Source organism: Acanthaster planci, linkage group LG14 (assembly GCF_054643075.1).
Source record: "Acanthaster planci isolate LZ-2023a linkage group LG14, COTS_SCS, whole genome shotgun sequence".
NCBI lineage: Eukaryota > Metazoa > Echinodermata > Asteroidea > Valvatida > Acanthasteridae > Acanthaster > Acanthaster planci.
The window spans coordinates 13,077,365-13,102,390 of NC_141790.1; the positions used below are offsets into that span (position 1 = coordinate 13,077,365).

The 25,026-nt window shown below is 40.0% G+C and overlaps 3 protein-coding genes across 20 annotated transcripts in view; 1 reads left to right on the forward strand and 2 right to left on the reverse strand.

Annotated features, from left to right (window-relative positions):
- Positions 1-3,542, forward strand: part of LOC110981686 (disks large homolog 2-like) — a 70,544-nt gene extending 67,002 nt beyond the window's left edge. For all 11 annotated transcript variants that reach the window (XM_022239476.2, XM_022239478.2, XM_022239477.2 and 8 more), the window contains one exon: positions 31-3,542. In XM_022239476.2, coding sequence (XP_022095168.1) covers positions 31-137 — 107 coding nt within the window. In that variant the 3' untranslated portion in view covers positions 138-3,542. The remainder of the gene's footprint in view (positions 1-30) is intronic.
- On the reverse strand, positions 3,269-24,934 carry LOC110981688 (uncharacterized). 5 transcript variants are annotated; one of them, XR_015427639.1, is made up of 11 exons: positions 12,474-13,315; positions 11,173-12,217; positions 10,901-11,025; positions 10,448-10,573; positions 9,984-10,125; positions 9,584-9,750; positions 9,128-9,329; positions 8,928-9,029; positions 8,529-8,756; positions 6,765-8,153; positions 3,269-5,298 (listed from the first exon to the last, which is right to left on the reverse strand). XR_015427639.1 is itself a non-coding variant. In XM_087145547.1 (10 exons), exons 2-10 carry the CDS (start codon positions 17,980-17,982, stop codon positions 7,810-7,812), a joined length of 2,124 nt encoding a protein of 707 aa, XP_087001673.1. In that variant the 5' UTR covers positions 17,983-17,990; positions 19,091-19,444; the 3' UTR covers positions 3,269-7,809. The 5 variants fall into 5 exon arrangements, 4 of the variants coding, with proteins under 4 accessions (XP_087001673.1, XP_022095179.2, XP_087001672.1 ...); XM_087145547.1 differs by lacking the exons at positions 8,928-9,029; positions 9,128-9,329; positions 9,584-9,750; ... (3 more) ...; positions 11,173-12,217; positions 12,474-13,315 and adding exons at positions 14,482-14,583; positions 14,700-14,886; positions 15,271-15,395; ... (3 more) ...; positions 17,238-17,990; positions 19,091-19,444 and having other exon boundaries at positions 3,269-8,153; XM_022239487.2 differs by having other exon boundaries at positions 3,269-8,153.
- Positions 19,582-25,026, reverse strand: part of LOC147796873 (uncharacterized) — a 34,278-nt gene continuing 28,833 nt past the window's right edge. The window contains exons 1-10 of one of the 4 annotated variants that reach the window (XM_087145551.1): positions 24,877-25,013; positions 23,843-24,592; positions 23,605-23,729; positions 23,135-23,260; positions 22,697-22,838; positions 21,877-22,001; positions 21,309-21,495; positions 21,091-21,192; positions 20,682-20,927; positions 19,582-20,257 (exon numbers count right to left, since the gene is read on the reverse strand). In XM_087145551.1, the coding sequence (XP_087001677.1) occupies positions 19,920-20,257; positions 20,682-20,927; positions 21,091-21,192; positions 21,309-21,495; positions 21,877-22,001; positions 22,697-22,838; positions 23,135-23,260; positions 23,605-23,729; positions 23,843-24,584 (2,133 nt within the window). In that variant the 5' untranslated portion in view covers positions 24,585-24,592; positions 24,877-25,013 and the 3' untranslated portion in view covers positions 19,582-19,919. Of the gene's footprint in view, positions 20,258-20,681; positions 20,928-21,090; positions 21,193-21,308; positions 21,496-21,876; positions 22,002-22,696; positions 22,839-23,134; positions 23,261-23,604; positions 23,730-23,842; positions 25,014-25,026 lie in introns of those variants that run through there. The other 3 variants (XM_087145549.1, XM_087145552.1, XM_087145548.1) reach the window with 3 other exon arrangements.

Genomic DNA, 25,026 nt, shown 5'->3' on the forward strand with positions numbered 1-25,026 from the left:
AAACTGAAAGAATTCTTGTCTTTTTTGCAGCCATTGTTCAAGGTGACACGATGGATGAGATTTACTACAAATGCAAAGAGGTAATCCATGAGCAGTCAGGCTCGACGATTTGGATACCAGCCAAGGACAAATTGTGATCCCACTCAAACCTAGTAGAACCCACTTCAATCCATGATACAACCAGTGTGGTACCTACTTGAGCCTGTCACACCCTGCTTGGAGGAACCCAGATTGGCAGATACTTTCTGGATTCAAAAACATGAAAACAAGATGTGTATAAAGTGTGTAGAAGGAAAAGAGCTTGTTTTTTTAAATTCCAAGCCATCGCAGATTTGAACCCAGTAAAGTAACCAGTAGCACCTATTGCAATGATAGAGCAGTTAGGGCACCCATTTTAGCCCATTGAAGTAAAAGTACACATCCTGGGTGCAAGGATTTATTAGTGTGTGCCATTTCTGTTTTGTGCACATAGTTTATGTTAACATTCAAGCCCAGGTGTGTGAGAGCCCAGTAGAACCCATTTCATTCATTCTCTTATCAAGAGAAGAACCCATCTATACCCGTAGGAAAGCTCCAAGTTCTTTGCTGCATAATAATGTGATTTGATTGCTGAAGAAAAACAATCTGCACATGGTTTGCTGAATACCGATATCCAGACATTGTTGGGTTGAAGTTTCTAGCTTAAGCTACACAGTGAAAGCAGAAATCAATTGTGGGATGAATGGGGTACATTGCATTTAAACAACACAGATTGTTTAGGTACCAGTGGGGTGCCTTTCTGGGCTAAAAGGTACTGTAGACTTGTTATCTCAAATATCCTGGTTGTAGTTAGCAATGTTATTCCTCCCAATACCACAGTCTCAACTCCTTCCCTCTTTTATCACAAGATTATAAATTTCTTTGAAGTGTACAAAGTGTAAATTTAGCACGATAAGAGGCCTAGCAGATAATGTTGAAATTTTATGTTGAGTTTGGGTAGCAACAGAAGCCACAGCGTGAAGGCCACACAAATTTCTTGTATTTAGCTTGTTTTTGGTACTACATGCTTGTTAGATTGATAATGCTTCACAGGACTTCTTTTTGGCTTGGTGGTTTCGTTTCTTCAAAAATATTGATTGTTCTTATTGATTAGGGCACTGTTTATGCTAGTGCTGTTAAGGATTTCTTTGTATTTTTGATGTTGGGACTTACACAGAAATTTGGCCTGACTAGCTGGAGTCGTATTGCAGTTCTAAAATGTTAATTTAGATGCTTTGGGGGGGGGCATAAGAAATTGGTTCTGCTTACCAGTACTTTATTTCCATCTGCTATTTTCGTAAGTGTCCTGTTGTGGCTTGGGTGATGAGATTGAATAGTTCAACATCAGAGTTGAACCATGCAGTGGCCAAACCAAGGCTTATTTGTAAAATAGTTTGGCTCTAGTATGCACGTCATTCAATCAAGTTCTTAGAGCTATGAATTGTACATAACAGACTTGGTATCACTTCTTGAAAGCAGCTTTCTAAGTCAATGAAAGTTCATCAAACTTCACAGATCATTTCATTCACATACCTTGACAGATCTTTGGCAGTTGTTACCCTTCAGGTTTTTACAGAAAAGTGTAAATGCCATTGCATTTTCTCATCCACCCCAAAATGGACACCTGGTGGGGAAAAGTACGTACTGAACTCTCTCAACTATCAACGAATTGTTCCTTTTGGGCTGTTCATAAAGTATAAGTGCTTGGTTGTGAATTGTCAACATATTTTTCTGTTTTAATTTAATGTATTTAAAGCTCTGTGTAGGATTCTGTTCTCTTATTCTATCAGCACAGTTATTCGATTGGTTTTGATCATGAGTATTGGCCTGTATTAAGTTTCAAAAGAAATTGTTTTGTTTTAAAAGCAGAGAATGCTTTCAGATTTTTGGATATTTCATCAAGTAAATCATTTCTGGTCTTTGTGTAATTATTTTCGATGAAATTTTGTATTTGAAATGGACCTGTTTAGCTGTCTGAATTGGCCTCCATCATTGTTTTGTTGGTTTTTTTTGGTTTGATTTTTTGTCTATTTTTCTGGAAATTTTGCTTAGTAGGTTATGCTTGTAGAAAACAATGAGTTACCCTGTTTATGTTTAAGAATGTTCAATGTGTGCACAAAATGCACCTGTTGCACTGGACATGTTATGCCTCTGATGTCCTGAGAGTGGCCACATTACACAGGTGGCTGCCATCTTAGTTTGTACAGAATGAATGATTGCTGTCAGTTGGCTGCATTCAAAATGCCCTGGGCTATTTTTTCCCAAGTGGCACTTAATGGTTCACAATATTTTACAAATTACTGAGATCCTTTACAAAGAGAGGCTAGGAAAGGGGAGGCCAGGATTGTTTGACAAGATAAACATTCTGAAAAAAAAAGGTATCCCTCTTATGATATATTTGTTGTGTCATTTCACCAACAGTGATTTTTGTTCATAATGTACAACAGTTTTCATTTATTGGTAAGAGGACTTTCATGTACCTTGGAAGATTACTTAAGAAAATGGCTAATTGTATGCATGTTAGCCCTAAAGCAATATTTCTTTGCATGACATGCATTTAATGAATGCTTTGAAATGGGTTTGTGTATTAAGCTGCCATGTGTTTTGTTGCCAAATTCTACTGCTCCAACTACACGCTGAAAATTGAATTTCAGAAGCTGTTTGCGCATGCTACATGTACACTGTATGTCCTATGTTTGATGTAGCACCTCAGATTAAAAAAAAAAAGGTCTACATTACAACAGAAGTTTCACCAATATGAAAAGTTGTCACACCTGATCAAAGACTGAAAGGCCGAAGCCTATTGGCCAGTCTCAGTGGAAAAAAAATTTAAACAGATGCCCGGAAACTTTGTTGGTATAAAAATGAATTGTAATATAAACTGTTCTTAGACTGTTCATTGATGGTGTTCGGAGGATATAATCTGATAAGTGTAACTTTGAATTGGTCAAAGTACAGAATGTTTGGGTGTATTTGACAAATTTTCAACAGAGATAGGGCCAGTTGTCAAGGAGCCAAGAAATGGCTGAGCTTCCTTTTAAGATCATACAAAAAAATGTATTTTTCTGTTTATACAATTTGAATTAATTTCATGTACAACTGTCAATATTTTTATAACTTGGTTGCATGAAAAATAATGTTGTAGCCTGAACCATCAGATTTACCACTGACAGAGTTCACGCCATTTACACAAATAAATCGGCAAATGCCTTTCCTTAACTTGTCATCCTGAAAACAAAGAAAGTGTAAGGAAAGCTGATGTACACTAAGAATCCTGTTTTTAATCAAGCTTGTAGATTTTGCCTACTTTAATTGCTTACATTTGCTTTTCAAAATTGCATGCTACTTTGAATATCAATTGAAACAGCCATATGTGATTTTTTTAAGCACACTATTAATCAGAATATAGAACGGTGTATTATATTGATAATTACAACTGAGTGGTCTTGCACAGTTACTTGTATTAGTTATTATTTTCTTATTGTATGAGAATTATAATAAAAATATTGGGCTTATTTCAGAAATTTGAGTTTGGTTCTGATTTTGTCCCGAGTTGGAGGTACAGGTGAAACTTGAACGGAAAGTATTAAGTTTGTGAGCTGCCCTTTGGAATTTTAACAGACTCTTGCATTTTACGTCCTGCATAAAGTATTTCCCCAAAAACTTTAAAGCAGGTGAAAAAAAGTTTAAAACACAGTTTATCCTGCAAGCTTCCTGAGCTCCTCAGTAAGGCCTTTTTGTCTCTCATCCTTTTAGTGATTGAAATAAACCCACTTAAAGTCTGGAACATTAGATTTCCCCTTCAATTCATGGACCCTAAAAGCACTGCCTATACTGAAAAGTCCCAAACTCGCGGTCACACACTCAGCCCCTTCTCAGCTGAAGACTTCCAGCCTTCCAGCAAGTACCCCTTGCCATTTCCAATGCAGACTTTGCCTGAAAATATTCTAAGTCCAAACACCAGAAGGTTTAACATTTAGAAACGAGCACATTTATTCAAGAAAGAGCCGTGGCATAGCGGTTAAGGACACTGACTGCTATGCACAAGGACCTGGGTTCAATCCCAGGTGGGCATGCACAATTTTGTTAAAAAACTTAGTAAAAAAAAAAAAAAAAAAAAAAAACCTCCTTTTCCGGGGACCCCGGCTGGAATTGAACCGGGGTCCCCTGGCCTGGCAGTCAGCAAGCTAACCCACCAGGCCACAGGCCTCTTGATAAAGATGATTTCGGAACTTATATTTAAACGTTAGGATTGCGCAATTTCGAAAACAGTCAGAGGTCACAGCTTATCTGCATATATAAATAAAGGATAAATTTGCATATGTAAACAAACTAAAGAGCAATGCGAGCAAGTAGAAACAGATTGAGCCAGAGTGCAGAACCTCGCATGTATTTCAGTTGCAAATTTGCGGCTCAAATTATGCACGTCAAGCTTTCTATGCATAACTTCCCTCCAAATATTTATTGTACACCATGTATTTTTCAAAAAGATCAGTTCAACTGACAGAAACGTTAACATAACTTAAAAAAAGATTCTGCAAGGATCCAAACCTCAGGTCCTCTACCTTATTCAATTAAGAGCATACGTGTACTTCAGACAGGTTGGTAAAAATAGGACTCTTGTTCTATATAGCGATTCCTTGAAATATGAAAATTGCAATAACCGCTTATTATGAATGGGGCATTCATTCTAACCACAGGAAAAAAAAGCAAAAATTTGGACAGTTCAAAAAATGCAAATCATTCAACTGGTAAGACTTAGAATGCATTTTTTTCCAGTGTCCTCAAGATATTAAAAGAGCACTACATGTATTGGAAATACACATACACAGCTACAATAAAGGTCTTGAAATTTCAGTGTATTCCGTAAATTGCCTTTGGCTCAGTATAGCGTACTTGATGCACAAAATGCATAGTAATAATGGTTTAATAGGATTAAGGCATTTTTTTCTCTCAATTATGACATTTGGGAAAAGCAATTAAATATGACCTTGGTTTTTCTCCAGTGACAAAAGTATACCATTTCATGCCAAAGCAGTCCAAAACTTTGTCTTATCCTTCACGGAAAATATCTTCTCCTTGTTCCAAACAAAAAAAAATCTCCAACCTTGTTTACCATGTCAACATACAGCTGTACACTACTGTAACAAATCTAATCTTCGAACTTTGTAATACTGTGTTTGTACTAACTAGCTATAATCTGTGAAGTGAAGCCTTCCAAATACAGTATGACCGAGTAGGAACCACTTCACCCTACTTTACTTGCTGATGTTCTTTTGTCTGCATGCACAAGAAAAATAGACATTACGTTACATTAGATTATTGGGAAAACTGAAATGAATGTACAGGAATTGGGAAATACACATAGCTTTATTAAAAATACAGCACTAAACTTTAGTTCAGTAACATCAAACATTGTTTTCGTCTACATTATTTCTAAACTTCAAGTGTTTTAAAAGAATCCATGACTCTCCATCACGTTTTCATGCTGTAGATGGCAGAATACAGCAAACAAATCACTGAAATGAATACAAGGCTACATTTTGTAAAATCTTCAACCACACTGTCAATGTTTTTTAGAGTGCGTTCGAGCGAGCTACTTGCATTAACACGAGTATACCCCTGAGTGCTCGAATGGCTAGAGTACAACCCGAGGATCAGTGAGAGTTTACTCTTGCTAGAGGGGGAGTCTACCTCTGTACCCGAGTGTAATGCGCACGCATCCTACTCGTGTTAACAGGAGTAACCGTGCGAACGCACCCTTAGTGAGGCTACAAAATGCATGTACGAAATCATGATGAAACCCATACACAGCACAGTCCACACTGACAGTTCTGAAAACAGTTTTGACTTTAGGGTCATATTCAGTCATTATTCATTTTCCACATAACTGTAAGAGTATAATTAAGATATCACAAGAGGTATGAATGTGGATGGGGTCCCATAGACACACTGTTTGTCGACTTGGGACCCCAATCAATACATGTATACATAATGTACATTACAAACACAATAATCATAACAATATACTCGACAATAAGAAGACAGTCTTGTAACCCTGTAAGACATAAAGATTGAATAAAACTTAGTATTTATGTGCTTGGTTAATAGTTTAGCCTTGTATTTTTGTTTGAATGTTTGTAGATTCCAACAATTCTTTACAGAGGTATCCAGGGAATTCCACAGCTTGGGATCCTCATGTTTCACTGTGTTTTGTGTAAGAGTGCTGTGTGCAATGGATTGATGAAGTTTCTTATGTCATCTGGTGAAGTGGCGCACCTCTTCATTTAGAGTAAACATAAAGCAAATGGATTTAGGTAATTTTTTATTGTTTAATTGTTGCATGAGGATCCCAAGCTGAAGAGAATTATACTACAGCCTACTAGGCCTAAAGAAAGTTTAAGGGTTTTATACATGTAGGCCTAGGCCTATAAAGTATAAAAGACCCATGAAAAAGAGGATTACCATGTTCAAGACAAGTGGCAGAGTGGAAATATTCTTAAAACTTTTTTGTAGTGTTAGTATTCTATTGATTAAAACAACCCTGCAATTTCCCCAGGCTAAAATCCCATAGGCCTATGACATAATGTTAAATACGGTACAATTAGGCCTAAGTAAGTAATAAGTTTTTTTAACCAGTTAGGCCCATATAGATATAGGCCATGTGGGCCTAACTTTCCGAAGGGACTCACTATTAATACATCCGATATTTTCCCTTTCCGTCAGAGTATCAATTCAATACCCACCAGTTTGGCGAAGTAAGCAGCCATGAAGCATAAAAGTCACGCAAGGTGGTAACATAATTCAGGTAAACCAGTAAAACAGAGGTATTTTCTGGGCAACATCGTCGTCGAGCTGTGCATAAAGTTAATACCGTACAATGTATAGGCGCAGTAGCAAAAATTGAGTATAGGTCATCATAGAGCAAAAAAACAAACATGGGCTCTGACTACAAAAGCCCATAAGTGCCATCGTTTTTTCGTTTTCAAACAGCTTTGTTATATGTATTTTCAAACAAATTTATTTTGATATCAAGCAGCCTTATTTTGATTTCAATTAGATTAATGTTATTGTAAACTCTAGTCTCTCGCCAGTATTAAATCGCCAACAAATTATGTGGAGATTGGCGCGTGCGTGGCGCGCCAGTACTGCGTTATCCATTGTGTGGCGCACGCGCAGAACGCTAGACCTGCCACGTGACAGGATTTTGACCAACAGGAATGGCTAAACTCTCTTAGGTATTTATGATTAACAATTATTTGCTCACTTGATGACAGTTTTGCGTTACCCAGACCTCTTGTTAAACTAGACCTATGGTTAAACTCGGTATTACTCGTTTTACTCCGCCGTCTACAAGTGTAGTTTTATGTTAAGCCACGAACTCCCATAAAATTGTCCTCAATTTAAAAAGGAAAAAAAAAGCAACAACAAAGGAAACGAAAATAGAATGAATACACTAACATAGGTCTCCGAATAAGGTCTTGACGAATAGCCTTTTACTACCCTATTCATTTGAGACTTCAGTCTCGTTACTTTTTCAAGTTTGGACTCAGAAAATACACTTTGAGTTGAGACTACGACGCACAGGTACCGTGTGCAGTGGGAATTTCTGCACAACTTTTGTCCAATGATGTCGGTCTCGGCTTAGCCCAACACGAAAAGCTGTAGTGGCTGTCTTTTACAACCTATCTCTTATCTGTCGCCACCATGACGGACTGTAAAGAAGAGCCACTACAGCCCTACGTGTGGGGCTAGTCTTGGCTATAAGCTCCACCGTCGAACCAATCTTATTCAGATTATCCCATCAAGAGCTTGCTTGAATGTCACGATCTCTAAGAGATTTTTAAATCCCAAATCATTTTTGATTTCCGAGTAGAAGAAATTGGGAGCCTCGGTGGAGATGGTCTTTAGACCGAGTAACCGCTGTCCGTTGTAGCCGTCGAAACGGTTCTTGAGCCCGCCTAGTCCGTGTTTGGCCAGCCAGGTGTTGACTTGGTCATTGGTCCAGGTAGATACCGTTTTGGCGTCCGTGTGTTCTTGGCTGCCGGGGGTTTTGACGTTAGTGCTCCGCTGTGTGGGTGGACGCCGTTGCATCATCGATACATCTTTCTGTGTTCCGCTGGCATTATGCGAATCTGTATTACCAAATTTAATTCACCCATAAAGATTTCATTTGCAATGGCTTTCCAGGCTTTTCTCAGCTACAGCACTGTTCATTTGCAAATCAACTAAATACAAAAACATTATGCCTTATTTAATAAACATCGGCGGACCTCTGAGAGAAATCATTTTGGCATATTTTGGTCTAGAACGAGCGAGGAAATATACAGATTAGGAAAATACATATACACTCGGAGCGGAACAGTAGCGCCTTACTTTCGGCCATTTTATGAGAACATTTGCTATTAAGACTTCCCAGTCAGATAAATTGAATATCGGCGTGTCATAGGCCTATAGAGCTCAGCAGCATTGTGAAGTTTGGCTTCCAAATAAATAAAGATATTATGTACCTTGTAGAGTGGAATTGAATGTGTTGTGTAATCCTTCCTTGAGCATCCTGCCTCTTCCTCCAAGTTGTTGCTTCAACTTGGTGAAGTCCTCTCCCAAGGAATTCGCTCTACTCATATCTACATACAGCTTGGCACCAATCATGATGCCCAGCCAACCGTCTGGATCGTAGTCCTCCTGAAGACGTAGCGGGATGATAGGCTTCTGAAGCTTGTAGGTGTACTCAGCTTCTGTCATCACCAAGAGGCAAATATAAAAGGGAAATATAAAAAGGATAAACATTGGTGGGGAATATGTTGGGATAATAGTGGGCTATCTGCTCAGAATGTACTATTTATCTAGATAGACCAATATAAAAGAGCCACATTTCTCATTTATAGTTTTCTTTATTGAGCGCTCACCTGTTCGGCAACTAGCACTTTGTTTGTATTTTTCAGTGAAGCATATGAGCACAACGGCAGATCTTTCCACAGCTGCTGCCATAGACTCAAGCGTAGAACCACCTGAAAAAGATTCGAGACAAATATCGATGATTGAAATCTCCAAATAAGCACAATCAGAAGCGTTTTATCGATACCATCAAAAGGAACCACAAACCTACCCATGTTGTCTACATCCATCCACACACTGTATCCGGATTCCTTCAAAAGTTCTTTTATCTTGATCATTTGCTTCTGTACTCCCCATTGGTAGCTGATCATCACGTGAGGTACCTCGTCACCGAAGTCGTCGTCGTCGTCTAAATCAAGACCTTCTCCATCCCCGCCTTTTTCAGCATCGTCTGGTTTGTCTTCTGATTTCTCCTGTGAAGGAAAAAAAGGAGCCTAGATACTAAAAAAACCCCACTTCATTTCTTTGGTGAAATGGCAGAAGGGGGACCTACGGAGACCCAGTCTTGTAAAGGTTACCCCCTTTACATTTTGGACCCCATTTTTCATCGAGTTTTTCAAGTAACATAAACTTTTGTGAGTCTCTGTTTGGTTTTGTTTGGCTTCTGAGTTCTTTGTCCTCCATATAGATTATTTGAAAGGAGACTTTTGATCTCATAAAAGCTCACGTTATCCGCGGTCGCGATTGGTCTGGCTCGGTGTTTGCCAGTCAAAGGTCGGCTCCCGCGTCCACAGGACTCGGAATTATCGAAGGTATAGTCCAGCATCCACAACACCGTCTTGCAAGCCTTCAGAAGCCCTGGGTCCGATTCATGGCTTAAAAGTTCCTTCAAGTCTGGATTTGGTGAAATTAGAGTTTATTTTACGAAACCTTGATGATAAAGTAGCACTCAGTCGGCATCGAATTGAGTGAATAACAGGAAATGAGTCTGGGAGACAAGGGGGAAATTTCGTTGCATTAAAACACGAGTCGTATAATTTTATACAACCTATCAGAAGAATAACAATGTCTAACATTTCACCTCTCTAGCGTGAGGGTTGAAGTAATCAAAAGAGGAAATTAGTTACTTGTGATCAAGGTGTCGTTTGTCTTGAATTGTTTCTTATTGTCTTCATGGAACGCTAGCTTCCATACGGCTTTAGCGGCAGCGTGTTTCTCACCCACTCTCTCCGTCCTCAACATGGTGATCAGTTTATCGATAACGCCTTTCTGTTAGTACAACAAAACCACATGCCTCGACACATTAATCTACATCCTGTTTGAATATTATTTTTGAATTGCGAGGCCGAGTCACTTAAACGATAACTTTGCGATAAACAAGTGGGACAATTCTGCGAAGACTAAATACGAGTTTGTTTGTCTTGAAAATACTGGACAAGGGAGACTACCTCTTTACTTTATAAAGACTGTCACAGATATCCCGCTTTTCAAAATGTCACTGCAATTAAGAACCGTGCATTGTCATGACTCTGCAATAAGGATTGGTAGATCTAATCTGGACTACTGAAAAGCAAATAGAAGTAGTTCGTACCTTGACGAGTTTAAGTTTATTGGAGTCGTTTCCAGCCAGATAAACAATCCCATCCACAACTACCTCAGCTGAAAAGGTGTAATGTTCCGAGTAATGACCCTTCTCATTCAGGCACTTTCCCAGAACCTTGGTGTAGGTTAACACCAAAAAGTGTTAATACAAGTCATTACAAAAACTGCCGTGATAAAACAACCATTCAGTGTATCAGGCATACCATATACGTCAGTCAGTGAAACGATCCCCCCTACCGTTACAAGAGGAACAAAAACTCGTTCATGAGAACTTTCACTGATGCTGATTAAGAGAATAAAATACAGCAAAAAGGAAAAAGAATTCAAAATTACCTACAATTTAGTATAGACATGGATCGTGAAACCCGTAAATTTCTCAATTGTAATCAATTATAGAATTAAACAAACTAGAATCTTTTCAAGTAAAAGATAGGTTAATCACCTTGATGACGAAATCAATGTTGTCGTCTGTCGTGTTGAGAGCCTCGTTTTCGTCCTCATTAATTAGATATACAAGGCACAAGAGAGCTTTGGCACGCATAATCATAAAGCGGCATTCGAGCAAAGCTGGAAACACGAGAAAATTTGGAAGAATGAAATTATTTTTGCCAGTGCAATAGCAAATTGTTTGTGCTCATTATCTGACGTTTGTTCGTCGCTGTAGTTTTACTATGCCGCTCCTGATGGGGCAGAACAAGAGAAAGTTACACGTACCTTTAAGATGAGGCACGATGTTGGCCTGACGAAAGACTAGTTTGTTGTCAATGTCTCCGCGGATGATGTTCGCTAAGATGTTTATTGTCTTCTTGAGTGTCTCTCTAGGAGAGTCCCAGAGAGCCTTCTTAACGCCATCCTTCAAGGCTTCCAACTTCATCAAAGGATGTTCGAACTCCTTAGCAACGAGAGGAACTATTCCACGTTCAGAGCTGCCCATCGCTCCGCAAAGTTTTCGACTCACGTGGGTGAAATTAATGCTAGCTTGTTTGAGGAGATTGTAGACAATGTACTGCCTGTACTGTTCTTTTGACGTGTAGATATCGTCATGATAGACTCCGTTCCAGATTTTCAAGAACAAGTCGGGGTATCCTTCCTCAACCAATTCGTCTGCTGTCTCCGGGTCCGTCAAGTTGCTCATTTGGCAAACATTCAGGAGGTCTGCCATAGCGCTGTCGTCGGTGTAGATTTCCACTTCACGCAGTTGCTCCAATGAATTCAGAAAGTTCGAGCGGAGGGCCTCTCGGCGACCCGAGTTTTTCTCAAAATCTGATGGATCAGCGGGGCTGCATGGAGCGACAGTACCACCAGTATTTGTAGCCTGTTTGAGGAACTCCACGCATTTTAATACAATATTCTCATCCTTTAATGAGTTCTTATTCTTAGATTTGTTTTCTTCTTGGGATGGTTTTGACTTGACAGCAGTCAGAGTAACTGAAGGAGGATCACTAATTGCCGTGGGAGACGCGCTAGCTTCTTGCTTACTGGCAGCAGCACTTTGCGACTGTGATATCCCGCTTGGAGATTGCTTAGCAGATGGGTCTGATGACAAACTCCCGTTGTTTGCCATAGGCTCAGGTCCCCTGCCATCTTCGTGTGTTTGGCTGGGATATTTGGCCGAGTCATCACTGGTGTTTTGGCCAGCAGCATCAGCGTGTTGGTCGGTGGCAGGTGGTACTGTTGGAATTCTAGCACTTTGTGGAGTAGGTGGTCGATTACGGGCACTGCTTGCAGCGCTACCCATATCTTCAGATCGAACCACTGGCTAAAAATGACAGTAAAAAGTGTTAGACGTGAGCGACTTCTAAAATCGTTATTGAATTCATAACTATTGCGCTTTGAAGATTTTGGTCTGCCATTTTCCCTCATATAAAACATTGCACAAAACTATCATGAAGTCACTCCATTCTGTTTCCGTCACAATCTTCACCATCCTCGTCCCTACCATAGGCCTAATCGCCACACCCCCGCCAAAGAAAAAAATATATACCACGCACTATTGTAATCTAAAACCTTCCTACCTCATACAGAGCACACTCCTGTCGCCAAATGTCCAATCGGGATGTATTTTCAACAAACAGTTATCCTGAATAAAGATTATTTGTAAGAACTCATTTTTTTTTAGAACTAGACCGACAATTACCAACAAGCAAAGCTGCGTGCACAAAATGGCGGCTACGATCACGTTAATACATCAGTGCAAATTCTAAGTGAACGGTGCATTTTTGGTGCTGCATTGTCTGCTAGTGCACAGTACAAATATGCCAATATGACCAATAGTTGTCTAAAGCAGAACGCTGTAAACCAATAGTGACGGCCACGTTTGTCAGCGTCAGCTACATGGACCTGCAAGCAACAGAAGAATAGGCCTTTAGAAAAGCGTCTCTCCGTAACCTAGCAACCGCTTCGTTGGTAGGGAGAAGTTCAAGGTTATTTGGAGCACGGCTGTGTGTTTGATGATGATCAACGCTTCAACACAGAAATGTTGACAACTAAACATTAATATACCACACGTACGTTTAACCACTGACACTTTTATTTTATTCATTACGATAAAATCATAACACAACATCGCAATGCATGTGTTTACTATTACACAATATCATGTTCTTTTCAAGCAGATATTACGTATCCGTATTATTTAACGATAATTAAGCAAACTTCCTGTCTATAGAATGTTTAAGAATTTTTGATTATGAACTCCAATTGTTGTAAAGTCGGCATATATCATAATTATGTCGGAAGATTTGGTCTAAAAGTGGCTTTAAGGGTCGTGCTAAAACAACACCAAATCACTCATAATTGTTGAGTTCATTTGCGAAATATTTCACAAGTCCTGGAATTTCATTGCTCAGCACTCAGATAATCCCGTCAAGAGCTTGCTTGAATGTCACAATGTCAAGAAGACTCTTCAAACCCAAATCATTTTTGAGCTCTGAGTAGAAGAAATTGGGAGCCTCGGTGGACACTATTTTTAGACCGAGTAACCGCTGTCCGTTGTAGCCGTCGAAATGGTTCTTGAGCCCGCCTAGTCCATGGTTGGCCAGCCAGGTGTTGACTTGGTCATTGGTCCAGGTAGATACGGTCTTGGCGTCCGTGTGTTCTTGGCTGCCGGAGATTTTGGTGTTAATATTCTGCCGCTGAACCGAAGTGCGTCTGAAAGTGGTTGCTTGACCTCCACTAGAGTCAAAATTATCTGCAGACAAAAAAATTCCAGTTTATGTTATGTAAAAGAAAATAAAAACATTACAACTTAATCTATGTACCCAAAATCATCCCTAACCCCAAGCTTACTGGTGTATGTAAAATCGAATTGAAATTGGAAGATTGAGGACTGTTAGGCCTAAAAGTGACGACCTGGTATTGACAACATTTGATTTACAGAGTGCAACTTATAGGATTATAATGGACTTTTTGAAGCAAATAACTTACTCTATTCGATACATAATTGATAACCGATAAACACCTGATTCTGTTAAAGAGTGAAAAGGGCGTGGGGCAAATTTGTGTATATTATGCCATTATGTGAGTTATTTTAGTTCGCATTTAATGTCTATTGAGATTTTTCGCAAGGAAACATCTTTGAGCGGCTGAGGATTTATGGAACAAGTTCTTGTATACCTTTCTTATCATCGGCAGTAGATTTTATGGTGGGTCTGAGTGTGCTACAACCTTCCTTAAGCATCCTGCCTCTTCCTCCAAGTTGTTGCTTCAACTTGGTGAAGTCCTCCCCCAAGGAATTCGCTCTACTCATATCTACATACAGCTTGGCACCAATCATGATGCCCAGCCAACCGTCTGGATCGTAGTCCTCCTGAAGACGTAGTGGGATGATAGGCTTCTGAAGCTTGTAGGTGTACTCAGCTTCTGTCATCAGCGAGAGACAAAATAAAAGGGAAATATAAAAATATTGAATATAAAACATACGTACTTTTGAACGTGGCTTTTAATTGATTTGTACAGAAGGTGGACTTAACTTGAAATTCCTGGTAGTATACTGGCATACATTTTAATTTACAAAGTCCTCACCTGTTCGGCAACTGGCGCTCTGTTTGTATTTCTCTGTGAAGCATATGAGCACAACGGCAGATCGTTCTATGGCCGCTGCCATAGATTCGAGCGTAGAACCTCCTGCAATAAAGTAAAGTAAACCGTCGATGACATTAAATTTGACTTCGTTAAGTGAAAATCAGGAACAGTGTGTTCAAAACTAGAGTTCAAATATCACATTGAACTTAAGGACTTACCCATGTTGTCCACGTCCATCCACACGCTGTATCCAGATTCCCTCAAGAGTTCTTTTATCTTCATCATTTGCATTTGGACTCCCCATTGGTAGCTGATCATCACGTGGGGTGTGTTGTCCAAATTGTTTCCATCAATAGACTGAACCTCCAACTCTCCGTCGTTTTTGCCTGTTGATGATGCTTGCGACTTCAAAAAAAAAAGACCAAAATCATTTGAAAAATAAATTATAGTGTAAGTTTTGCACGACTTACGAACAGTCAGCTGCGGCCGAAGGATCGCATGAGACACCACTATCCGCCCCGAGCAGAAGCACTCCCTCATCGGTTGAAGAAGAGCCGTGTTGGTCGGGAGTGTTTGTTTTGTTGGTACTGAATCGATTGCAACACTTGCATTTCATGGTCGTTTGTGAACCAGTGATGTGCAGTTCCTACCAAAGGAGTCTAGGTTGCTAGGAAAAATGAGCCCTCTCTTGGTCCAGCACAGAGCCCATAATAGACTCACGGCGACTGAACGAGCGACATTATTGTTTGATATGAAATCCCTCCCTCATTTATCAATTCAATTGATTACCTTCACAGCTCCACCGTCGGCTTTGTCCATATCGTCCCCATTAGCTTCATCTAGCATCCATAACACAGTCGAACAAGCTTTAAGAATTTTCCGGTCCGTCTCACTGCTTTGCAGTTCTTTCAAAACTATTTTAACGAGAATTAGACACAAAAAGTTCCCACTTTTTAAATAATATCCCCTCACTGCCGGCATTGGAAGTTGGAGCGTCACCAAATGACGAATGGTCTCGTTGTTTCGCTGTATGAAGTTAAAAATTGGAGTGTTAAGGGTAAGCCAAAACTACGAGGCAAGATTCCCCTCTGGAGCAGAGAACCAAGAGTGAAAATGTTCTCATTGTCTAAAGCATTTATCCGCTGGCTTCTCTCAACATATCCTTCGGTATCCATTCAAAGGATGTCTCTGTAAAATTAATGTCACTCATGCAAACTGCACTACTCTCTAAAAGTAAGGGTGAAAACTCGCTCTCCCACAATGCTTTCAAGAGTAAAACCACTTTATTAAAAAAAAGAAAAACAATCCAAAGGTGGAGCAACTTTCAAAAGTGGCGCAACAGTCTTTTTCGAGTTGTCACTTATACGACCACTTGAAAGAGTGAAAATTGCACTCTTTTAGTGTGGTTGATGAGGTGAAGAGACTCCCTCTCTTAAGAGTGAGTTCTTCATTCTTTTATTAATTCAAAGAGTAGTTTTCTTACCTTTCTCGATTTGAAGTTTTCGGCAGAAGTGTTATTACAAACAGAAACAATCGTTTTCAGCGTCGTGCTCGATTAGAAAAGGGTAGGATAAAACTCTTTGATTGAATTCCCCAAATCATACCCACCTGATATCAGTGTGCTGTTTGTCTTGAACTCTCTCTTGTTATCTTCATGAAATGCCAACTTCCACACGGCCTTAGCGGCGGCACGCTTCTCGGCTACGCTGTCCGTCGTCAACATGGTGATCAGCATTGGCATCACACCATTCTGTTGATTGTCATGGAAGGAATAGTTTAGATGTGAAACTTCAATCGAGTTTAAACCAATGATTGGATATAAGGCACGAGCCAAATTTTCTTTATTGAATAACGTCAAATCAAGGCCAGGCACGTTGTTTCTCAGGGGACCATTTTGTACGCAGAAATTCTGCAATTTGAAGATATTAGAAATGATCAATAATAATAATAAAGTTAGTTTCATGTTTGATGGATGGATGCCTTGCCCACTTCATGATTGGTATTAAGTTGTCTCAATCAAAGTGCACGTCTCTACTCCGTTTCTCACCTTGACAAGTTTTAACTTATTGGAGTCATTCACTGCCATGTTGCCAATCCCATCCACGACAACCTCGGCCGAGAAAGTGTAATGATCCGAGTAATGACCCGGTTGCTCCAAACATTTCCCCAGGACCTTTGCGATGAAAAAAAAATTACTCAGCGACATTTTTATTGAAACAATGCAAAGAAGGATAAAGGATATTCACATAGAGGAAGGACGCTCCTGGCGTCAATTGCCCATTAATTGAACTAAGAATTGAAACGTAATACAATGTATTTATGAAGTTTGACAAAGTGGAATCTTACCGTGTCAAAACATTTTCTATAATTGCAGTATTTCAGTCTTTGAAGAAAATGGCAAAGGGGGATAGTTATGAACAAGGTTATAAAAAGGAAAGCTCTGAGAGTAGCTTGTAGAAAAATGCACCTCATAAATCCAATAATAGTATGAAACTGTTGGAATACACAAGAGGCTAACCTTGAGCACGAATTTAATATTGTCATCTGTCGTGTTCAGAGCTCCGTTTTCATCTTCATTGATGAGATAGACGAGACAGAAGAGCGCCTTAGCTCGCATGATCATAAAACGGCAATGCAATAATGCTGAAAGAAGAAAAGCAGGAAGTAAATTCCACAAGTCAAAATGTACGTTTCAAATAACACCATATTTCGGTCCTGAATAGAGTAACAAATTGAAACGTCTAATATTTTTGTACCTTGAAGGTGTGGAACAATTTTGGCTTCTCGAAACACCGGTTTGCTGTTCATGTTCATCCTGATGATATTTGCCAAAATGTTGATCATCTTTTTCAGCGTCTCTCTAGGTGAATTCCATAAGGCTTTCTTGGTGCCACTTTTCAAACCGTCCTGGGTCATTAGCGGGTGATCAAACTCCTTCGCAATTAGAGGAACGATTCCGTGCTTAACGCTGCCCATTTCCAGGCACAAGTTCCAGCTGACGTGAGTAAAACTGATTGTTGCCTGTTTAAGGAGATTGAAGACTACGTACTCTCTGGTAAGATCAGGAGACAGGTAGATATCTTTGTCGTAGACCGTGTTCCAGATTTTAACGAACAGTGGCGGGTATTTCTTATCCACTAGTTCATTGGCGAGCTCCGTATCGGTCAAATCACTCATTCTACAGACAGTCAGAAGGTCATCCAAGGATCTATCTTCGATGTAAGATGTAGCCGTCTGAAGTCTTTGTAGAGCTTCAAGAAATGCCGGGTACAACTCCTTCCGTTGTTTGGTCATCGCTTGTAGTCCCACCGGGTCGAAGGGACTGTGTCGGGCTGTTTGACCACCAGTAGCCGTCGCAACTTTAAGGAACTCAATGCACCGGCGGACGGTCGGAGTTTGGCCTTTCTCATGGTTTTCGAGTTCATGTTTTTGGAAAGTCTGAGTCGGTGAAGGAGTGAAGGCTACAGTTTCTCGTTTGGTACTGCTGGGACTGCAGCCCATCTTTGTAGCTGATGAGAACAGACAAAGTAAAAAAAAATGGTTGATACATTCAAAACGCCAGTATTTCTAGGGATTTTATGACATGCATGCTCGTATGTCGAAAACGTTCTACATTTGAGACAGCGAAGATAATTATGACAAAAAATAGAAAATAAACATATCTGTAGCCAACTGCAGCTACAGAACCTTGACAATGAAGGATTGGTGTAAGAGGAATGTAATTTGGTCTCGTAGTACAATGACACTTCCTTTATTCAGACTAATGAAGATTGTAGCACAGAGCAAGGAACGATTGGAGGTACTAGCTGTCTAGGACTTTGGACGCATTAAAGTCTTTATAAAGACAGGAGATTATTATGACGGAAGGTTTAAGTCGGAAGTCGGAAGGTTTTGTACGCTGGGGGTGTTGCCTAACAAAGATGATCGATTTAAGACTTGGAAACTTGGAGGAATGATGCATGAAAGAAAAGGAGGGACCTTACGCCATGGATGTGGGCAACAATATGATGGTCAATCTGGAAGGGAACTGTGGCCAAAGCACAGTCAGGGTCCTTGCAGGGGGGAGATTTATAGCCTAAGGGAACATGTGGTCTGGAGAGGGAGAGAATTACTATGGGAACAGCCACCCAGGCCTGGCAGAAAGGTATGCAGAATTCAGGGATCGAGAGATAAGGACCAGGGATGGTCAAGAAAAGTTGGGTAACTAGGTCTAGACTCGACTAGGTCTCTACATGGAGGAATAATGTGTTTTATTCCCCCATGGTCTCAACAGTGGAATAAAATATAAGCATAGATGAATTTCTTGAAATAAAAGGAAAACATGTACATGTATACTTAATACATGTAATCAAAATTAATGGTTAAACTTAAATCAAAACACAACGTCCGCTACAAATTGAATCAACTTCAATAATTAACTCTTCGAAGTAACCAGGAGAACCAGTAAATTCCTCAAAGACTGGTGATTTCACTTTTCAGGAAAAACATGAAGGCACTCCTTTTTGTGTCCGTCACAACCTTCACCAGCCTGTACATCGATCCCTCTCCAAAAAAAAGAAGTAAAAAAAAAGAAACTACAACACGCTATTGTAAGCTGAAACCAACCTACCCCATACAGAACTCACTCCTGTTGCTAAATGTCCAATCGGGGTGTATTTTCAACAAACAGTTATCCTGAACGAGGATTGTTCATCAGAACTCAAACTGTTTAGAACACGACCGACAATTACCAACAAGCAAAACTGCGTGCACAAAATGGCGGCTACAATCACGTTAATACATCTATACTCATTCCAAGTGAAACGTGTTACGCATATTTGGCGCTGTATTGACCACTAGTTCACAGTACAAATAGGCCAATATGACCAATAGTTGTCTAAAGCAGAACACGGTGCACGGCAACGGCCACGTTTGTCAGCGTTGCTACACGGGCCTACAGGCAACCGATGAATAGGCCTTTAGAGAAGCGCCTCTCCGTAACCTAGCAACCGCTTCGTTGTTAGGGGGAGTTCAAGGTTATTTGGAGCACAGATGTGTGTTTGATGATGATCAACGCTTCAACACAGAAATGTTGACAACTAAACATTAATATACCACACGTACGTTTAACCGCTGACACTTTTATTTTATTCATTACGATAAAATCAAAACACAACATCGCAATGCATGTGTTTACTATTACACAATATCATGTTCTTTTCAAGCAGATGTTACGTATTATTTAACGATAATTGAGCAAACTTCCTGTCTAGAGAATGTTTAAGAATGTTTGATTATAAACTCCTATTGTTGTAAAGTCGGCATATATCATAATTATGTCTGAAGATTTGTTCCGAAAGTGGCTTTCAAGGTCGTGCATAAACAACACCATATCACTCATAATTGTTGAGCTCATTTGCGAAATATTTCACAAGTCCTGGAATTTCATTGCTCAGCACTCAGATAATCCCATCAAGAGCTTGCTTGAATGTCACAATCTCAAGAAGACTCTTCAAACCCAAATCATTTTTGAGCTCTGAGTAGAAGAAATTGGGAGCCTCGGTGGACACTATTTTTAGACCGAGTAACCGCTGTCCGTTGTAGCCGTCGAAACGGTTCTTGAGCCCGCCTAGTCCATGGTTGGCCAGCCAGGTGTTGACTTGGTCATTGGTCCAGGTAGATACCGTCTTGGCGTCCGTGTGTTCTTGGCTGCCGGAGATTTTGGTGTTAATATTCTGCCGCTGAACCGAAGTGCGTCTGAAAGTGGTTGCTTGACCTCCACTAGAGTCAAAATTATCTGCAGCCAAAAAAGTGCAGTTTTTGTTATGTAAAAGAAAATAAAAACATTACAACTTAATTCATGTACCCAAAATTATCCCTAACCCCAAGCTTACTGGTGTATGTAAAATCGAATTGAAATTGGAAGATTGAGGACTGTTAGGCCTAAAAGTGACGACCTGGTATTGACAACATTTGGTTTACAGAGTGCAACTTATAGGATTATAATGGACTTTTTGAAACAAATAACTTACTCTATTTGATACATAATTGATAACCGATAAACACCCGATTCTGTTAAAGAGTGAAAAGGGCGTGGGGCAAATTTGTGTATATTATGCCATTATGTGAGTTATTTTAGTTCGCATTTAATGTCTATTGAGATTTTTCGCAAGGAAACATCTTTGAGCGGCTGAGGATTTATGGAACAAGTTCTTGTATACCTTTCTTATCATCGGCAGTAGATTTTATGGTGGGTCTGAGTGTGCTACAACCTTCCTTAAGCATCCTGCCTCTTCCTCCAAGTTGTTGCTTCAACTTGGTGAAGTCCTCTCCCAAGGAATTCGCTCTACTCATATCTACATACAGCTTGGCACCAATCATGATGCCCAGCCAACCGTCTGGATCGTAGTCCTCCTGAAGACGTAGCGGGATGATAGGCTTCTGAAGCTTGTAGGTGTACTCAGCTTCTGTCATCAGCGAGAGACAAAAATAAAAGGGAAATATAAAAATATTGAATATAAAACATACGTACTTTTGAATGTGGCTTTTAATTGGTTTGTACAGAAGGTGGACTTCACTTGAAATTCCTGGTAGTACACTGGCATACATTTTAATTTACAAAGTCCTCACCTGTTCGGCAACTGGCGCTCTGTTTGTATTTCTCTGTGAAGCATATGAGCACAACGGCAGATCTTTCTATGGCCGCTGCCATAGATTCGAGCGTAGAACCTTCTGCAATAAAGTAAAGTAAACTGTCGATGACATTACATTTGACTTCGTTAAGTGAAAATCTGGAACAGTGTGTTCAAAACTAGAGTTCAAATATCACATTGAACTTAAGGACTTACCCATGTTGTCCACGTCCATCCACACGCTGTATCCAGATTCCCTCAAGAGTTCTTTTATCTTCATCATTTGCATTTGGACTCCCCATTGGTAGCTGATCATCACGTGGGGTGTGTTGTCCAAATTGTTTCCATCAATAGACTGAACCTCCAACTCTCCGTCGTTTTTGCCTGTTGATGATGCTTGTGACTTAAAAAAAAGACCAAAATCATTTGAAAAATAAATTATAGTGTAAGTTTTGCATGACTTATGAACAGTCAGCTGCGGCCGAATGATCGCATGAGACACCACTATCCGCCCCGAGCAGAAGCACTCCCTCATTGGTTGAAGAAGAGCCGTGTTACTGGGGAGTGTTTATTTTGTTGGTACTAAATCGACTGCAACGCTTGCATTTCATGGTCGTTTGTGAACCAGTGATGTGCAGTTCCTACCAAAGGAGTCTAGGTTGCTAGGAAAAATGAGCCCTCTCTTGGTCCAGCACAGAGCCCATAATCGACTCACGGCGACTGAACGAGCGACATTATTGTTTGATATGAAATCCCTCCCTCATTTATCAATTCAATTGATTACCTTCACAGCTCCACCGTCGGCTTTGTCCATATCGTCCCCATTAGCTTCATCTAGCATCCATAACACAGTCGAACAAGCTTTAAGAATTTTCCGGTCCGTCTCATTGCTTTGCAGTTCTTTCAAAACTATTTCAACAAGAATTAGAAACAAAAGTTTCCCACTTTTTAAATAATATCCCCTCACTGCCGGCATTGGAAGTTGGAGCGTCACCAAATGACGAACGGTCTCGTTGTTTCGCTGTATGAAGTTAAAAATTGGAGTGTTGAAGGTAAGTCGAAACTACGAGGCAAGATCCCCCTCTGGAGCAGAGAACCAAGAGTGAAAATTTTCTCATTGTCTAAAGCATTTATCCGCTGGCTTCTCTCATCATATCCTTCGGTAACCATTCAAAGGATGTCTTTGTAAAATTAATGTCACTCATGCAAACTGCACTACTCTCTAAGAGTAAGGGTGAAAACTCGCTCTCCCACAATGCTTTCAAGAGTAAAACCACTTTATTAAAAAAAAAGAAAAACAATCCAAAGGTGGAGCAACTTTCAAAAGTGGCGCAACAGTCTTTTTCGAGTTGTCACTTATACGACCACTTGAAAGAGTGAAAATTTCACTCTTTTAGTGTGGTTGATGAGGTGAAGAGACTCACTCTCTTAAGAGTGAGTTCTTCATTCTTTTATTAATTCAAAGAGTAGTTTTCTTACCTTTCTCGATTTGAAGTTCTCGGCAGAAGTGTTATTACAAACAGAAACAATCATTTTCAGCGTCGTGCTCGATTAGAAAAGGGTAGGATAAAACTCTTTGATTGAATTCCCCAAATCATACCCACCTGATATCAGTGTGCTGTTTGTCTTGAACTCTCTCTTGTTATCTTCATGAAATGCCAACTTCCACACGGCCTTAGCGGCGGCACGCTTCTCGGCTACGCTGTCCGTCGTCAACATGGTGATCAGCATTGGCATCACACCATTCTGTTGATTGTCATAGAAGGAATAGTTTAGATGTGAAACTTCAATCGAGTTTAAACCAATGACTGGATATAAGGCACGAGCCAAATTTTCTTTATTGAATAACGTCAAATCAAGGCCAGGCACGTTGTTTCTCAGGGAACCATTTTGTACGCAGAAATTCTGCAATTTGAAGATATTAGAAATGATCAATAATAATAATAAAGTTAGTTTCATGTTTCCTGATGGATGCCTTGCCCACTTCATGATTCCTATTAAGTTGTCTCAATCAAAGTGCACGTCTCTACTCCGTTTCTCACCTTGACAAGTTTTAACTTATTGGAGTCATTCACTGCCATGTTGCCAATCCCATCCACGACAACCTCGGCCGAGAAAGTGTAATGATCCGAGTAATGACCCGGTTGCTCCAAACATTTCCCCAGGACCTTTGCGATGAAAAAAAAATACTCAGCGACATTTTTATTGAAACAATGCAAAGAAGGATAAAGGACATTCACATAGAGGAAGGACGCTCCTGGCGTCAATTGCCCATTAATTGAACTAAGAATTGAAACGTAATACAATGTATTTATGAAGTTTGACAAAGTGGAATCTTACCGTGTCAAAACATTCTCTATAATTGCAGTATTTCAGTCTTTGAAGAAAATGGCAAAGGGGGATAGTTATGAACAAGGTTATAAAAAGGAAAGCTCTGAGAGTAGCTTGTAGAAAAATGCACCTCACAAATCCAATAATAGTATGAAACTGTTGGAATACACAAGAGGCTAACCTTGAGCACGAATTTAATATTGTCATCTGTCGTGTTCAGAGCTCCGTTTTCATCTTCATTGATGAGATAGACGAGACAGAAGAGCGCCTTAGCTCGCATGATCATAAAACGGCAATGCAATAATGCTGAAAGAAGAAAAGCAGGAAGTAAATTCCACAAGTCAAAATGTACGTTTCAAATAGCACCATATTTCGGTCCTGAATAGAGTAACAAATTTAAACGTCTAATATTTTTGTACCTTGAAGGTGTGGAACAATTTTGGCTTCTCGAAACACCGGTTTGCTGTTCATGTTCATCCTGATGATATTTGCCAAAATGTTGATCATCTTTTTCAGCGTCTCTCTAGGTGAATTCCATAAGGCTTTCTTGGTGCCACTTTTCAAACCGTCCTGGGTCATTAGCGGGTGATCAAACTCCTTCGCAATTAGAGGAACGATTCCGTGCTTAACGCTGCCCATTTCCAGGCACAAGTTCCAGCTGACGTGAGTAAAACTGATTGTTGCCTGTTTAAGGAGATTGAAGACTACGTACTCTCTGGTAAGATCAGGAGACAGGTAGATATCTTTGTCGTAGACCGTGTTCCAGATTTTAACGAACAGTGGCGGGTATTTCTTGTCCACTAGTTCATTGGCGAGCTCCGTATCGGTCAAATCACTCATTCTACAGACAGTCAGAAGGTCATCCAAGGATCTGTTTTCGATGTAAGATGTAGCTGTCTGAAGTCTTTGTAGAGCTTCAATAAATTCTGGGTACAACTCCTTCCGTTGTTTTGTCATCGCTTGTAGTCCCACCGGGTCGAAGGGACTGCGTCGGGCTGTTTGACCACCAGTAGCCGTCGCAACTTTAAGGAACTCAATGCACCGGCGGACGGTCGGAGTTTGGCCTTTCTCATGGTTTTCGAGTTCATGTTTTTGGAAAGTCTGAGTCGGTGGAGTGAAGGCTACAGTTTCTCGTTTGGTACTGCTGGGACTGCAGCCCATCTTTGTAGCTGATGAGAACAGACGAAGTAAAAAAAATGGTTGATACATTCAAAACGCCAGTATTTCTAGGGATTTTATGACATGCTCTTATCTTTCTACATTTAAAACAGCGAACATAATGACAAAAGAATACAAAATAAACATTTCCTTGAATCAACTTCAATAATGAAGAAGATCCAGGTAAAATTCAATTTGACGGAAATATAAACTTTCATTTGAATATTAAAATAAAACAGATTTTTGAGAGTTTACGGACTACGGCCTACCTCTAATACGTGTGGACGAATAGTACCTGAATGTAGATATCAGTATCTTTTGGGGGTCAAGAACACCGCTTCTCCGCAGAATTAATTCACTGGTAAACGGTTATCATCCCTAACTCTTTGGGGCAACTAGGAGAAGTAGTGAATTCCTGAAAGAATCATGATTTCACCTTTCGGGA